Raw genomic sequence first — 15,123 nt, forward strand, 5'->3', positions numbered from 1 at the left:
TGGGTACGGAGGTCCATAACTATTCCAGTATGTCTTTCTTTATTTGAATCCATGTTTACAATTCAAATAACTTAACAAGAACATGTCAGCAGCTACATAGCTGTATTTCATAAAACATATCCAGGACAGCATTGTTTTAATAATTTTTTTTATAAATGTAAAACATAGCAGCTCAATAACAGATAATAACGACTTGTAAAATTCAAAGCTCTCATCCTGTAAACGGTTTATGAAAAGTCAGTTATAACAAAACCCACCAGAACCTGTGGAGACTTGGTCGTATATACAGAATGGCATACTAGATGTCTGTCAGATTTAACAGTGGCACATTAGAAAATTGGAAATATGAGGCAGTTGAGGTACAACATTTTTAAAAGTTGAAACAGATTTAAATACAAAACAAGAGAATTCAAGTATAAGCAGGAACAAATAACAATGAACAGAAACAAAAGTTTAACGACAAAACTCAAACTGCAACAGAAATAAATTAAACATTCAAATGGACTTTACCCCTCAGTTCTCAGCTCACAGGTAATTCACTAACTTCAGTTTATCATTGTAGAGTAAAATGGCTTTTCACACCATACTTTCAACCTCTAATATGATATTATCCTCAATTCAGATTTGTGCATTTTTAAAGACATTTTCATTTGACACAAGTTAATAAAAAATATAGGGTGAGGGTTGTAGGCTTGAACTCTACAGGCTTGTATTTGTTATCAACCACAGTTTAGTCTTTCTTCATTGGAAGTGCTGCTTCAGTCTCCAGATGCCTCCCTGCCCTGAGGTCCTGTTGAAGTCGCATATGCTCCTCAGCAGCTCTCTAAAGACAGGCGCCTGCTCCTTGGTCAGTCTTGGTTTGAAATACTCCAGCACCTCCTGGGTGGTGGCCTGGCCGTCCACGTTCGCCTGGAAGGCCACGAAGTTACGCACATCCACCAGCAGCTCGTCATGCTCGGTGGTCGGAGGTGGGGGGGAGCCCGTTGCCGGAGGTCCAGAGCCTTCCTCATCTTCCTCGTCTTCGTCTCTTTGGCTGGAGGGCACGCTGAGGTGATTACGGACTCTCATGTTGGCCAGCAGGGAGGAGGAGGAGAGCGGGGCGGAGTTTGGATCACTCTCTGCCCCCTCCCCACTGAAATGAGCCCCCGAACCAGGCTTCTTTGACACAGACTTCTTTACAATAGCAGCATCCTAAAAAGGAGAAAGCAGATAAACGTACACAACATGGAATCACCAATGCAAAAAAACTGACAGAACAATACTGTGCATATTCAACAATAACGCTGCTGTTACCTTGCATTTGCTTGGAGCACCAACGGATTGAACGGGAGGTTCAACCAGCAGAGAATTCTTCTTTTGCCCAAACCGTTTCCTGAGGAAACACACAAGAAAAACTGAGACGTGTTTCATGTGAGATAAGTGAAGCTCTAAACAGGCCCAGTGTGTGAGTGGCTGCGTACTTTGCAGGGGGAGGGGGGGGTCTGTTATAGGGCAGCCGGCACTTCTGGCGAGAAACCTTCAGGGCTTTCAGGGCATCTCTAGCCACCCTGTTGGCTTCTGCCTCAACGAGAACATAGTCAGGGTTGGACGCCTCCATGATGGTGTCGTGCTGCATAACACTGTGGATACCTGAAGCAGATCAAAGCAGAGAAAAATAAAAGACCCTTAATGGTTAGTGAGACTTATTAACAAACTATGGGAGCAATGGCAGAATGATTCGTGCACATAAACACCCACCAGACTTCCTGAAGAGCTTTGCCAAGACATAATCGTCTGATTTCTTCTGGTCCCCTGGCTCGTTGGCTCCATTCTCCTCCGTATTAAAAGTCCTTTTCTTCACCAAGTGCGAGATGCGCTGGCCTTCGAACCGAGCGTCTGCTGAGTGTTTGCGTTTCTTTCGTTTATGCTTGTGTTTGTCTGAGTCAGCGGCGTCACAGTGCTTTGTCTTTTCCCTGTGTTTCTGTGGGCTCGTCAGGGCAGAGGCTCCGTGCTGGTGAGAGCTGGTCGGGTTTTTGCTGGCTGGTTGGGCTGCCTCACAGTCCCTGCTATTTTGTTCTCCATGCTGCATGTCAGTCGAAAGACTTGGCTTTACATCCACGGCATATTGGCTGGTGTCCGTCGTGACATTTATTGTACCCTGAGAGTTTTGTCTGCACAGAGCGGTACTTCCGTCCCTTAATGCAGGAATGTTTGATGAGGAGTGTCTGCTGTCTGCACCAGTTTCCTTCTGGTTTGCTGAGGAGTGTTTGTGAGTACGGCTGGAGTGGTTTAACGTGTGCAATGGTCTCTTCCTCTCAGGTTTCTTAGGTGCCTGGACATCAGAGCCGGTACCTGGTTGAGGGTCAAAACAAAACCAGGTCAGTTGAATCCATGAAGCTTTGGAAAATGATCATAACTAGAACATAGGCTTTAAATCACATTAATGATTGTTTGGAAGGAAAGAACAATGCAATGTCTCAACACGCAAAAATTTTAAAATCGACATACCAGCAAATAGGGCACTGGTCTCTGTTCCCTGACCTCCATCGGGGTCAGTGAGAGTGAAGAGCTCGTAGATGTCATTCGACTTAAAGAACCGTCTCTGTTTGGGGTCCTTCAGAACACGATTGGTCAGAAACTGTTTGAAGATTTGCCTGAATCAAAACAGATAAAACACAGAATTAGATACTTGTGTATAATTTGCCATTTTACCTCAGCAGGCAAACCCCGATCTGCCACCACAGAGTAGTTTGTCTGATGGATGAGAAAATTAGTTAACCGCACAATTGTAGGCATCAAAATAGAATCCCTGCAGTTCTTCCTACTCGCTTTTTGAAAGCACTTTAAAGACACAGACCAAACAGAGCGATGCTTTAGAAGTCCTGGATTGGCCATTTAATGATGCTGGAAAGCTTTTCAATTACTGAGAACTGGGATATAGTGCAAGTAGTAATACGGCAGTGATGCGAGCAATTATTCAAGTCAATGAATATTATTACCGATACTCGTGAACGTGTGAAGTCAATAGAAAGACAACTAAGATGGAAGACTGGATAAAAAAAGAAAAATAAGACAAGGCCAGATCTTCAAATCTTTTTTTTATTCATACCCACACTGAAGAGGTTATGTTTTTGTCTGCATTTGCTTGTCTGTAAGTATGTTTTTCTCTCTGTCAGTACACAACAACGACTGGAAAACCACGAAACTTGGTGGAAGGATGCAGTATGTGTTGGGAAAGAACTCATTACATTTTAGTGCCGATTGCGGATCAAGGGGGAGGATCCAGGATTTTTTTTCTCTCACTTTTTAAACGTTTTATTAGAAATTTATTTCGGAAATAGTTGATGGATATAGATGAAAAAACAACATGTTTAGGAGACTGATATTAATGAGCGAGCGCAATCCCAATATCCAAATAAAAATCGCGATCTCACCTCATTTAAATAATGGTCCTCAGCGAATGTATGTACTCTACTGACAGCCATTCTAATTAAGCTCTTAGATTTATTAGCATGTATACAGCAGTGCCTAAATCCAAACAGGAAAACACTGGTGTCTGACCTGTGGTAGATTTTCTCCTCGATGGTCCCTGCAGTCAGCAGTCTGTAGATCGTCACTTGCTGCTTCTGGCCAATCCTCCATGCTCTTTCCCGGGCCTACAAAATAAAACACGATCAAACAAAAGATTCTGGGCATAGTGAGAAGGGGAAAACTATAATGAGACAATTTGGTTGCCTAATGAAAAAACAAAATATACCAATAAGAACAAAAAGAAATCAAGAGAAATAATGGAGATTTATGCTTTATTTGATTTATTGTAAGAGTCTGTTTGTTTGTGTGTGTGTGTGTGTGTGTGCGCGCTTCTCGTCACCTGTGTGTCAGTACTGGGGTTCCAGTCTGGGTCATAGATGATGACTCTGTTGGCTCCAGTCAGATTGACTCCCAGACCTCCGACTCTAGTCGTCAACAAGAAGATAAAAATGGATTTGTCCTGTAAGAAATAAATGCAAAGGGGGAAAAAATGTCAGTGATTAAAGTACATTAAATCCAGATTAATAGTCACTGATATTTACTTTAAAATTGTAAAAATACATTTCAATAGTGAATTATTAACTTAAAAATGTATGTGATGTAAAAGGACGATGAGATTATTGTGTGTTCTCTCAAATAAAAGCCTATTTGAAAATAATCTAACATCTTAATTTAATCTTGGTGTTTGCTTACTTTATTCTCTCTATAGAAAAGAAAAGTTTATTGCTTTTAAATGTATTAAATAGTGACACATTCAATTCTAAAACACTGTAGGTAATCTATTTATTAGTTTAGTAATATTACAATCTTATATTTAAATGAATTATTATAACGATTTGTAATATTTCCCCATATCTGTATTCCAATACTGAGACAGGACAGTTCATTTTAAGCAACAGATTGTCATCAATTAGTGTTTCAACCTCAGGGTGAGGAGGGTTCCATGGAGCCTTTTTCTCCCTCAGGATGGGATTTTCATGGGAAACACTCAGAGCCATTAGGGATGAGTATGACTAATCCTTACCTCGTTGTAGTGAGCTATGAGTGGCTGACGGGAAGCTATTGGGGTAGTGCCGTCCATTTTCAGGTACTTGTAGTTATTCCCCCTCACAAACATCTCAAAGATGGCCAACATCTGGAGAAAAAGGAGACAAAAACAGGACAGAAGAGACTGCGTGAGTGAAGGAGAGGAACAGAGAGAGGGGAAGAGGGGCTGAGTTTTGGATTATCTCTAAAAGGATTAGAGCAGATTAATATTACATGGACAGAGATACCGACAGGGAGGGTGTCAGGTTCCCTCAGAGGTATAATCTCATTGGTATTGACTGCAACAGCTGGGGCCTCTCTCACTCCCTCACTCACACGCGCACAACACACGTAGACCAACACACACACACATAATCATTTTATGTTTAATAATAATTTGAAATGAACTGGAAGTAGAGAAGGAATGACATGTCTTGATGTGATTGTTACAAGCAGATCTAAATATAGATGGGTATATTGTGAAGTTATCAAGAGGTGAATCGGAGCAGTGATCCTGACCTGTCTAGACTGAGTGAAGAGCAGGACTTTGTGGTTCTGTTTGAACCAGAGACGCAGCAGTGACTCCACCACTATCAGCTTGCCTGAGCGTTTCCAAAAGCCAAAGTGTTCCTCCTCAGTGAGCTGATCCTCAGGGATTCCCCTCAGCATCCGGGGGCCGCCAGAGAAAAGGTCAGGGTGGTTACAGATCTTACGCAGCGCTATCAAACCTGAAAATACCTAGAGAGCACAAAAACAGGAAAAGGAACAGAGCCTCTTAATTACATTTTTTCTTCCACCAACACAAAACTGGTGGCAGGTGACAAAACAGAAAAATAAAAAAAATACTTAGGTAAATTTGACCTCATTTAACAGCGTTGCACCTTTAAACAAATAAACTAATTTACTTTACTGTACAGGAAGAAGTTACATAATTTATTTACTGACAATAAAGGCTGTGTTTCTTGATGAAGGCCCAACGGTCACTGCATTAGTAATGGTGGTTAATGGACTGAGAGTGACCACCGAAATATGACTGTAAGAGTGTGTGTGTGTGTCAGTGTGTGTGTGTGTGTGTGTGTGTGTGTGTGTGTGTGTGTGTGTGTGTGCACAATCTGCTGTGGTGACTCCTGGCTCTCCAACCGCATCCATTTGGTCAGTGGTGATAAATGGTCAAGTCTCTCTCTCCAGGGTCTGGCTAATGTGAGAAGACAAACTGCACAACCTCCTTAAAGAGAGCATCTTAAAGAATACTAAAGTCAAGCTATTAGTAGCTAAACAAAATTAACATAGCAAAAAAGATTTTAAGCCACTGAGCTTTTTGAAGTGTAAAAGTGAGAGTACAAATACTAACAAATTACTTTCAATCAAAGGAGCGAACTATAATTAATCAGTTAGTGGGATAGAAACGTAAAATGAAAAGTATTTTGCTTGTTGCTGGTTGAACACAGTGAATCTGTTTGTCTCAAATTGGCTTACCTGCATGTCCCCGCTAAGTATCTGGTAGACCTCTTTGGAATCCAAAAAGCCCTGATACACCTGCCGCTGATCCTCTGTTAATCTGCAAAACAGAACCTAAACGCACGCACGCACGCACACACAAACATCCACACACACACAGAAGTGTAAGGGTGTGTAATGAGAGGTGAGCATCCGCTTTAAAGCCCCTTGATGAAGTGCAGCGTGCAAGAAGAGAAATTAGAGGGAAGCAATGTGTTTTTTGGAGCCACTGCTCTCCTCTGGGACCGACTTAATGAGCTGAAGTGGACTGAGGAGTCAACCAGCGTCAGCCACGAGGACAGACCAGAGACCAGCCACCTTAATGAATACCTGCTCCTTTTACTTTGCTGGGACTTTATTAGCTGGCTTCACCTGACAAGGGCCATGAACATTCATCAAATACTCCTTAGACATGGCACATAAAGTCACATCCAGTCAGATAAACACCTCCCCAGCTAAAAGATCCAGGCATGAGAGGCTGTTCAATAAAGGGTCAAATGCCTTTAAGCGTGTGATGAATACCTGTTCATTTTTGTCAGGTAAAGCGAGGTTGTCCTTGACGTCCGCCTTCATCCTCCTGAGCAGGTAAGGATTGATGGTGTCCCTCAGCACACATGCACACTTGAACGCCGTCTGGACCTGAAAATCCGCAACAGATTTAGCACAGACAAACAAAAGAAGCATTCAGCTCAGCGTGTCAAACAACCGAGCACTCACACCTGTCAGCGGGCATGTTTCTTGAGGCATGATTGTCGTTTAGCCCCTCTTCCGCCCTCTATCATCACCTCCCTTCAGGCTGTCCCTCTCAGCAGTTCGAGCCATTAAACATTGATCAGAGTGCTGTTGGCCTCCAGGGACAGAGCCCTCCTCTTTCATCAGTGCTACAGGCCAGCTCCATTGCAAACAGAAGGGGAGCTTTAGAAACACCCGGCCCCACCCCACGCTTGGACTCCACTGCAAATGGCCTGCTACACCTCACACAGAGTCAGTGGTAAAGTCCAGTTAGGATTTGAAACATTAACTCACTAGGGGTCTACAGAGGGATCAAAGAGGCTCAATAATGCTGGAGGGGACAATAAGGTGGTGGGGTTTAGGGCTCGGTGGAGGTTAGAGTGGAAAGGAAGAAGAGGAGGGCAGCAGATGATCCAGGTATCCTCGCACAAGCTGCTGAGTGGATTCACATGGGGGTTTAAATGCAGGGTTCAGTAATTGATCCCACTTCCACATGCTCAAGCAGCCCCACCCGAAACAAGTGCATGTTTACAAACATCTCATCGTTCCCACATCGAGCAGAACATCAGCGCAGAGCCCGTCTTTCTGCTCGGAGAATTTCGAGGGGAGGATAAGGCAGCAGAGCTTAGCCCTCTCTGACCATTTAATAACATTAATAATTAGTAAAGGTTTTTATTATCGACAGCGGAAGAAGCATCAATAGCCGGCTTAAATAATTAAATCCATACAGTCAGTGGGTTATTAACGATTGAACACTAATGACAAAGGGCTACAATTTAGCTCACTGGCTCTCCACTTTAGCCTCTCCCTCCCTCACACACTGGGGATGTACTGAAGTTCCTTTGCATGGACCTACATTATCCTGCCCTGCACTTAATGGCTGTCTTGTTCCTCCATCACTCCTTCTGACCTGCTTCCACCCAGCTCTCCCAAAACTGTGTATGTGAATGTGCTTGGATACTGTTATCAAGTGACACTTTACCCCTTCATTACTCCCTCCCTATGCTACAATTAGTTTTAATAGGGTTTCTGGATTAATTGATTACGTCTTGTATGTATGCTATCCCTGTTCTCAACTTTCTATTCACGTTGGACCACTGCAGAAATAAACCATGCAGTTTTTTGTTTTATTTATGCAGCGACTGTTACTTTAAAAACTTGCCTCTAACTTTTAATGAAAATTGTCATATTAAATTAACTTGGACACTCCTAAAAACAAGATAAATCACAACAACACTCTAATGGATGGTCTTAAGTTACTCCTTACTTTTATAGTCTTCCTCATTTTACCTCTATCCTTCATAGTTAAAAAAACACAATGACACGTAGTTAAGGAGTAAATCCTAATTGTACATTTGTGTGTGAGGGTGTGTTCCAGTACCTGTACAGGTGAGGCGTTGCTGTATCCACCCATGGTGATTGGCACAGAGAACTGCTCCATGAACACAGGTAGTGTCCCCAGTTTACCGGGAAAGACAAAGTCAAACAGAGACCACAGCTCCTTCAAGTTGTTCTGCATGGGGGAGCCTGACAGGATGAACCTATGGGGAGTACGAAACTAGACAGAGAATAGAACATGTTTATTATATATTCCTAAAATATAATGTGATGATCTAGCACATTTATGTTTCTCATTTGCATATATAACATTTATTACTAAGCAGCCGTCACTACTACTGACTAGGCGCTTGAGATGCAGCGGTCAAACTGTGTATGTCAATGAATGGGAGCGAACGATACCTGTTTGCAGGCTGTGGTACAACCGGCATTTGGATTTCTGATCTTGTGACCCTCGTCCAGTATAATGTAGTGCCAATCGTATCGCTGCAGGACTTCTTGCAAATTCCTCACAGCTGAATATGAGGTTATCAAGATACCGTGACAGGATGCTATCTCTGGAATGAGTTTTGCCTGCAACCGAAAAAAAAAACAGAGACACAAACCTCATCAGCAAAGGTTTTCATCAATGCAGTTGATAATCATCTCTAGCATCTCTGTTATTATTGTTTTTTTTAGCAGAGAAGGGAAGAGGGGAATAGGTTAGTAGGTAATATTGCATGAACAGACCTCTAGTGCCCCCCAGAGGAAAAAAATTATGAATTATAAATATGAAAACCCAACATGCACAAACACTCATCTACCTTGTTGCTGGTGAAAGAGCCCGTCTCGTGTAGAACGGCCACTCTGAAAGCAGGCCACCAGGTGTGAAACTCCTTCACCCACTGGTGCATGACTGTAGCTGGGCACACAATGACGGTGGGACCCAGACCAACATACCTGAATCCAAACACACAGCAGAGACATGCTTTATTCCAAACCTGTGATTAAGAGGCTAAAAAAGACAATGCAGGATTTATTTAACTTTCAATAACTTCAGCATATGACAGTTAATCATTTCTATACACAAATATTTAAAAAAAATCCAGGCTTTTCCCTTGTATGTGTAAGTGCTTGATGTTTATTTACAATATTTTATGTGTTCTGACATATAAAATTAAAGGAAACTGACTGTCCTACTACAGACTTAACCTCCATTGCTCCACTCATTCTCTGTGCCTAACAAATGAATCAAAGAAGGTGTGTGACCACACGTTCAGCTGCTTGGCGAAGATTTACAAAAGCTTTGTCAAACAAACACAAACATATGCACACGCAAAGAGACACTAATGGGCTTGTATGAACCTCTGCCTGGTGGAAGCTATTGATACTGGGCCATAATTGAGTTTGCAAGCAATCAATTTGTGGGCGTCTATAGTAGACAGAGTATTGACCATCACTGAAGCTCCACCTCCTTAAGTGCATGAGTGTCGTTTGTGCAGTAAAAACCAAATCACTGCATCATGGTTTTCCACGGTTGATTTGTTGTCCCACACCTGCTCCACTCCCACCTTATGAGTCCAAAATTCCCTTTAAGTGTTCATATGGCCTCGGACTCTGCCCTAACACATACACACCTACAGAGTGTCAGTGTTTTCTCTGGTGCCTGCAGTAAGAAAGTAAAGAGTCTGATAATTGAAACATGTTTAATAATTCAGATGAACACTCTCAAGCAGATATTCCCCCCTAATCAAATATTCATATCATACAGACACACAGTCTCTGGCCACAGTTTGTTTTGCGTGTGTGCACCTGTAGTTGGATCCTCTGGTCCTCAGTTTACTGTAGCTCAGTCCAGCCAGAAAGCAAATGACCTGGATGGTTTTGCCCAATCCCATCTCGTCTCCTAGGATGCCACCTGCTTGCTGACAGTGGAGTTCCCACAGCCACCGCACACCTGTCTGCTGGTACCTTAAAATGCAATATACACAAATGGAGACGTTTATAGTTTTGGCTTTTACACTGAAATAAAAATACATACAGGAACCAACATTGTATTTGATTTTCATTATCACCATACCCCGGTCATAACAATTGCACATGTTAGGATGAATTTTGACAAACGTGGAGCTTCGACAACAAGAGAATTCCCTTTAACTGTGACTACTTGTGATCCATTATGATGTCTTGATTCCCAACATTTGGTAATCAGTATAATTTCACCATTAATATATGAGTTCTAGGTTGAAAACAGTTTCTTACTGACTGTTAAAATATCTAATAATCTTAGTTCAAACTTACTTGTAAAGTTTTTTCCAGAGGAAACCAGGAACTTTAAAGCCTTCATCAAACTCTGCATCGCTGTCATCTGTGAGCTCGTCCCCTCTTTCCCTCTTCTCCTCCCTTTCTCGAAGACGTTGTCGCCTCCATCTCCTGTTGGCACAAGGATTAAAGATTATCTAATTAGTAAAAAAAATTACTATGAATTAGAAAACATAGGTCAATTTCTGCAATAGAAGATCAAGAACTTAGGTTTTGGTTCTTGATCATCTAAGCTCAAAGTGAGATTTTTTTCAAGCGATGTCTGTTTCATGTTAGATTTCTTTCTGTGTAGATAGAAGACATGTGACACACTAGTGAGATATACAATATATAAAGTACCCTGATGCCCTAAGCACACTGGGATGGATTCAGCTAGATGCAACCCTCAACATGGTGAGCAAGATCAGTGAGTGGATGGATGTTCCATTTGCACTCACTGATTTATTTTAAGAGTTACACAGGTTTATGGACAGCAAATGTTTTGAGATGTGGGTTCTGTTTTTCCCTTGAGCAGTGGAACATCTACAGCTAAAAGGGAAATGTAAAGGAGAACAGTTTTAATAGTCCAGGAGAGAGGGCAGTTAGAGGCACAGTCGTCGCACAGCAAATGAAGATTGATACAGACAATTAGTAGTGCGAGTTCCCCAGAAAGGTGTGAGGTGCAGAGGATAAGAATCCATCCTCATTTGGGCCTGGTCCTGTCACCCTGCCACGAATCTGGTCCTTTAGCTGGGCCTGGGAGACCACACTCTCTAATTAAGTCAAGACTAAGCATTGGTTCAGTTAATTACACTTTTCTGCCCCCGCTCCGCCCCCCCACCCAACTACAAATACCACCCGCTCTAATAATATCATTCCTCATATAAGCTCGCCACACTATCCATGCCGTGCCTATGCAGTTGAATTGACATTCAATCACTGCAGTGTAGAAAAAGGACACATGCCAACACAATTTATTTGGCAGCTATAAATATGAAATCTCATTAGGGCTGCTCTTCCATTAATTTGAGCAATAGAGTGAGTGCGTGTATTATAAAACCATGTGCAGGAGGATAATTAGGCCAGTGTGCGAGCAGAGAGAGAAGAAGAGCAGGGAGTGAATTTGCTTAGTCAAGAAACAGCTGCCAATCTCATCTGGGATTAACTCTCCTTCTGCACTACGGAGCCAGCAGAAAACAACTGCTCGTCTCCCCAACCAAGGGGAATAACAATAGCACAATTGCACCACCGCCATTACATATGTGACAAAGTTAGAGGCTCAATCTGGTTGGTTGTCCTTTACAGGGATTCTCTTTAGAAGACTCACAGATGAAAACTTTTTGCATCTTTGCAGCCAAACGTAACTCCAAGCAGGAGTCTGCTGTTTACAAACTGTAAATTAATGTAAACATATATAAAGTTGCTTAATTTATGTGAGAGTGAATGCTAAAAGTAACTCAACGTTCAAAGCAGCAAGAGGAAGATCATACCTTATTCGCTGTCTGTAGTACTCCACATCTCCATCGTCTTTACATTTGTTCTGTTTACCCTTCCCCTCCTTCTCTTCATCTGAACTCTCAGGACAGTATTCTTCCTCACTATCCTCTTTTTTCTTGGCTTTCTTCCCCCCTCGCCCTTCAGTTTTTCTCTTGTATGGTTTCAACTGATAGTCATCATCATCATCTTCCCCAAAGCCCTCCTCCATGGCTTCTCTTTCCTCTTGGTCAGGATCCATGACTTCATCAGAGGGCAGGTACTCGGAAGCATCACTTTCGCTCTCCTCTCCCTCTGTGCGAGGCTTCCTCTTTGGTTTGGGCAGTTGAAGCTCAGGCTTTGAACGAGCTTTGGGATGGACCTTCAGAGCAGTGATCTGCAGCTTTTGCATGCGCTTCTTTAGCTTTTTATCCTTAGGGGTAACAGTTCTCTTGGTTTTCACCCTGGCTTCCTTGTCCGGGATAAGTCCTGACTTCCTCTTCTTCTTTAGAAGAGGAACTCTCTTCCTGTCAGTGGCTAGCTGGGCCTGGTCTGTCAAGTACTGGTCAAAGGCAGAGTTCTCAGCAAGCATCACTTTCCGGGGTTCCTTCCTGACCTCTTTCTGAGGTATTCTGGTTCCAAAAGGAGTCATGTGACCCGTCCGGATAAGCTCCTCCCATTCTGTCTCCTGCGAGGGCATTAGCATGCTGCCCAGTGTAGACGGCCCCGCTTCTGGTACAACACACACACAAATGCAGGTTTATGTATTGCACTTTTTGAGACAAGTAAATATCTATTGATGGCTGCTCAGAATGTTTTGCATTTTTACATTACATCAGTTGAGTTCTAACAAAAGACTTACTTATTTTATAAGGCAACACAAGCATCAAAGAGAAACCAATAGGTCTCAAAGCTAAACCGTGATGAATGGATGAATAACCGTAAAGAAAAAAAAAAACATTTGAACAGTAAAAGTAAAACTAACCTTCCTCGTCATCAACCTCTGCAAAAAGCTCAGCTTCAACCCTTAGGGTGTCCTCTCCTCCCAGAATGGCCTGAAGTCGCCTCTGTTTGGCTCTGACTTTCTTCAGCTGTTTCTCCTGAATTATGTTTTCATCATTATTATAGTTACTATCAATATCATGTTTAACCACATTATAACGTATAACTGTATACTGTTATTTGAACATTTATCGTACTTAGTATTTTACCTTATTTTCCTTCTGTCGTTTGACAGACTCAATCTTGCGACTGATATCTTTGCTGGAAGCAGCATAGGGAGACAGCTGCTCAATAATCTTGTTGACTTGTTTGAGAGATGTTGTAACGGACCTGAAACAAACACCATAAATAGACAGAGTTAGATTTATCATGTTTCTGCATATTTTGTGAGAACTTTAAAGACTTCCCTGGCAAATTGTTTATATATTAGAAATTATGATGTGAGGTGATTATGCTTCTGATATTCCAAGAGAAACTGACTAATTGTTATTCATTTACCATTGCTACAACAGTATGATCTATCATCTACAGGCCATATTATTGCAGTTATTTTCCTTCACCTGACATCGTCGAGCACAGACTGGTATTCCTTCTCAGCCTGCACTTTGGCCGCAGCCTCACTGGCTTCATTTATCGCCTCATCCACTTGCTGCAAGACACCTTGCTCCAGGACATCCTGATCATACACGGCCACACCAAGGCCCTGGAGTTCATCTGCTCCAGAGCTGGCAAACGCTGCTTGGATACGCTGTCGATCGATCTGCAACAAGGCCCCGGACTTCTTGCCGGCTACAAACAGATAACAATACATTACATGTCATGACCGTGTCATAACAATCAGTCTCTATTTTGCTCCACAGTACTCATAGCTCACCACTGCTCTCTCCAGGTCCATTGTTGGCAGGATATGCTGCAGCAGCCTCAGAGCCCTGGCCGTTTTCAGGGAGAGAGCAGATGGCCGAGGATCCCCCTGAAGACCCATCCTCCTCTGCGGCTCCCAGGGTGAGAGCAGCACTGGCCGGGCTGGAGACATCGGAGGTCACCTGGTCCTCTGAACCGTTTACAGGCATGTTGATGCGGCTGAAAGCAGAGTCAGTCAGTGGGTCAAACTCCTGTCAACAAACGCTGTAAGTCTCCTCTGACAGTTTGTAAATACAATATATCGTGATTACTGGACGTAGTTAATATAATAACAATGTGTTGCACCTGAAGACTTCACGTAAACTGCATTAGAATTAGATATTTAACGTTATTGTCTGGAATAAGTGTTATCCCTGTTTTATCACAAGTTTAAGCTAATTCGTGAAAGAGTGAACGTAGAAATCACAAGTATAATGATCGTTTGCACCTAAAAATACCCATCAAGAAGCGGTTACCCATTAATCTATAACGATAACATTAGGTTCATAAAAGAATAGTAATTTCTCTCAAAGGGGTCCATTGTTTATGTGGCTATGCTAGCTTGCTAAGCTAACCGGCAGAGGAGCACCATCGGTTGCTCATCTTTAGCGAACAGCCGCGTCGCCTAAACCAAACCCGGGTGGACATTGAAACGGCAGCCGGGGACGTGTGGAGGAAGTTGGGGACATTTAACCTAGTGACAACGAGACAATGACAGCATTTACTCACAAAACGATTAGTTACAAAACATCACCGACTCCGTTTATGTCACATTCCTCTGCCACGGTCTCACTTCCGGTGCCAGAGGAGGAGCTGCTCGAGCCCATCATCCACCGATTGTTATACAGCGCCCTCTGCTGGTTCACAGCCGCAGGAGCCCGCGGCCTCTAGGTGGCGCCACGGAACCAGTTATTTCAGCAGAGGCTGAGCAGTTTAGGACATAAATGAACACTGTGCATTGGAAATGTGTTGCACCAGATTTGGACATGTAATCTATTTGTCTTTGTGTTTTGCGTAATCAGCTTTGGGAACCAGGCAGACGTAGGTGTCAGAGACGGAGCAAGGAATTGTGGGAGGTTTTTGTTTCTGTTGCAGTCAGGGTGCACTTCAGCCAGACCTTACATAAACGGCTTTATCCATCAAGACGATCCAAATGTCAGCACTACTACTCCTCTGGAAAGTAAGATATGTGTTAATACGGGTTAGGGTTAACCCTAACCCTAACCCTAACAAGTCTTGATGACCACTCCAAGCTCTTTACAGTACACTTTTTTCCATTCATTCAATCACACACACTTTCATGTACTGCATCTATATGTGCATCACTCACACACTGTCAGCACATCCGTAAGGAGCAACACAGGG

General features: G+C 42.8%; 1 protein-coding gene across 1 annotated transcript; it reads right to left on the minus strand.

Annotated features, from left to right (window-relative positions):
- Positions 1-354: 354 nt before the first annotated feature.
- Positions 355-14,556, minus strand: ercc6 (excision repair cross-complementation group 6). Its single transcript, XM_062401487.1, has 22 exons — positions 14,488-14,556; positions 13,733-13,938; positions 13,419-13,647; positions 13,068-13,188; positions 12,842-12,956; positions 11,874-12,588; positions 10,384-10,515; positions 9,895-10,053; positions 8,907-9,042; positions 8,506-8,676; positions 8,147-8,323; positions 6,556-6,672; positions 6,013-6,108; positions 5,056-5,274; positions 4,535-4,645; positions 3,851-3,970; positions 3,541-3,635; positions 2,488-2,633; positions 1,738-2,331; positions 1,461-1,629; positions 1,294-1,372; positions 355-1,191 (listed from the first exon to the last, which is right to left on the minus strand). Exons 2-22 carry the CDS (start codon positions 13,926-13,928, stop codon positions 742-744), a joined length of 4,347 nt encoding a protein of 1,448 aa, XP_062257471.1. The 5' UTR covers positions 13,929-13,938; positions 14,488-14,556; the 3' UTR covers positions 355-741.
- Between the last annotated feature and the right edge of the window lie 567 nt (positions 14,557-15,123).

Source organism: Platichthys flesus, chromosome 12 (genome assembly GCF_949316205.1).
Source record: "Platichthys flesus chromosome 12, fPlaFle2.1, whole genome shotgun sequence".
NCBI classification, from domain to species: Eukaryota; Metazoa; Chordata; class Actinopteri; order Pleuronectiformes; family Pleuronectidae; genus Platichthys; species Platichthys flesus.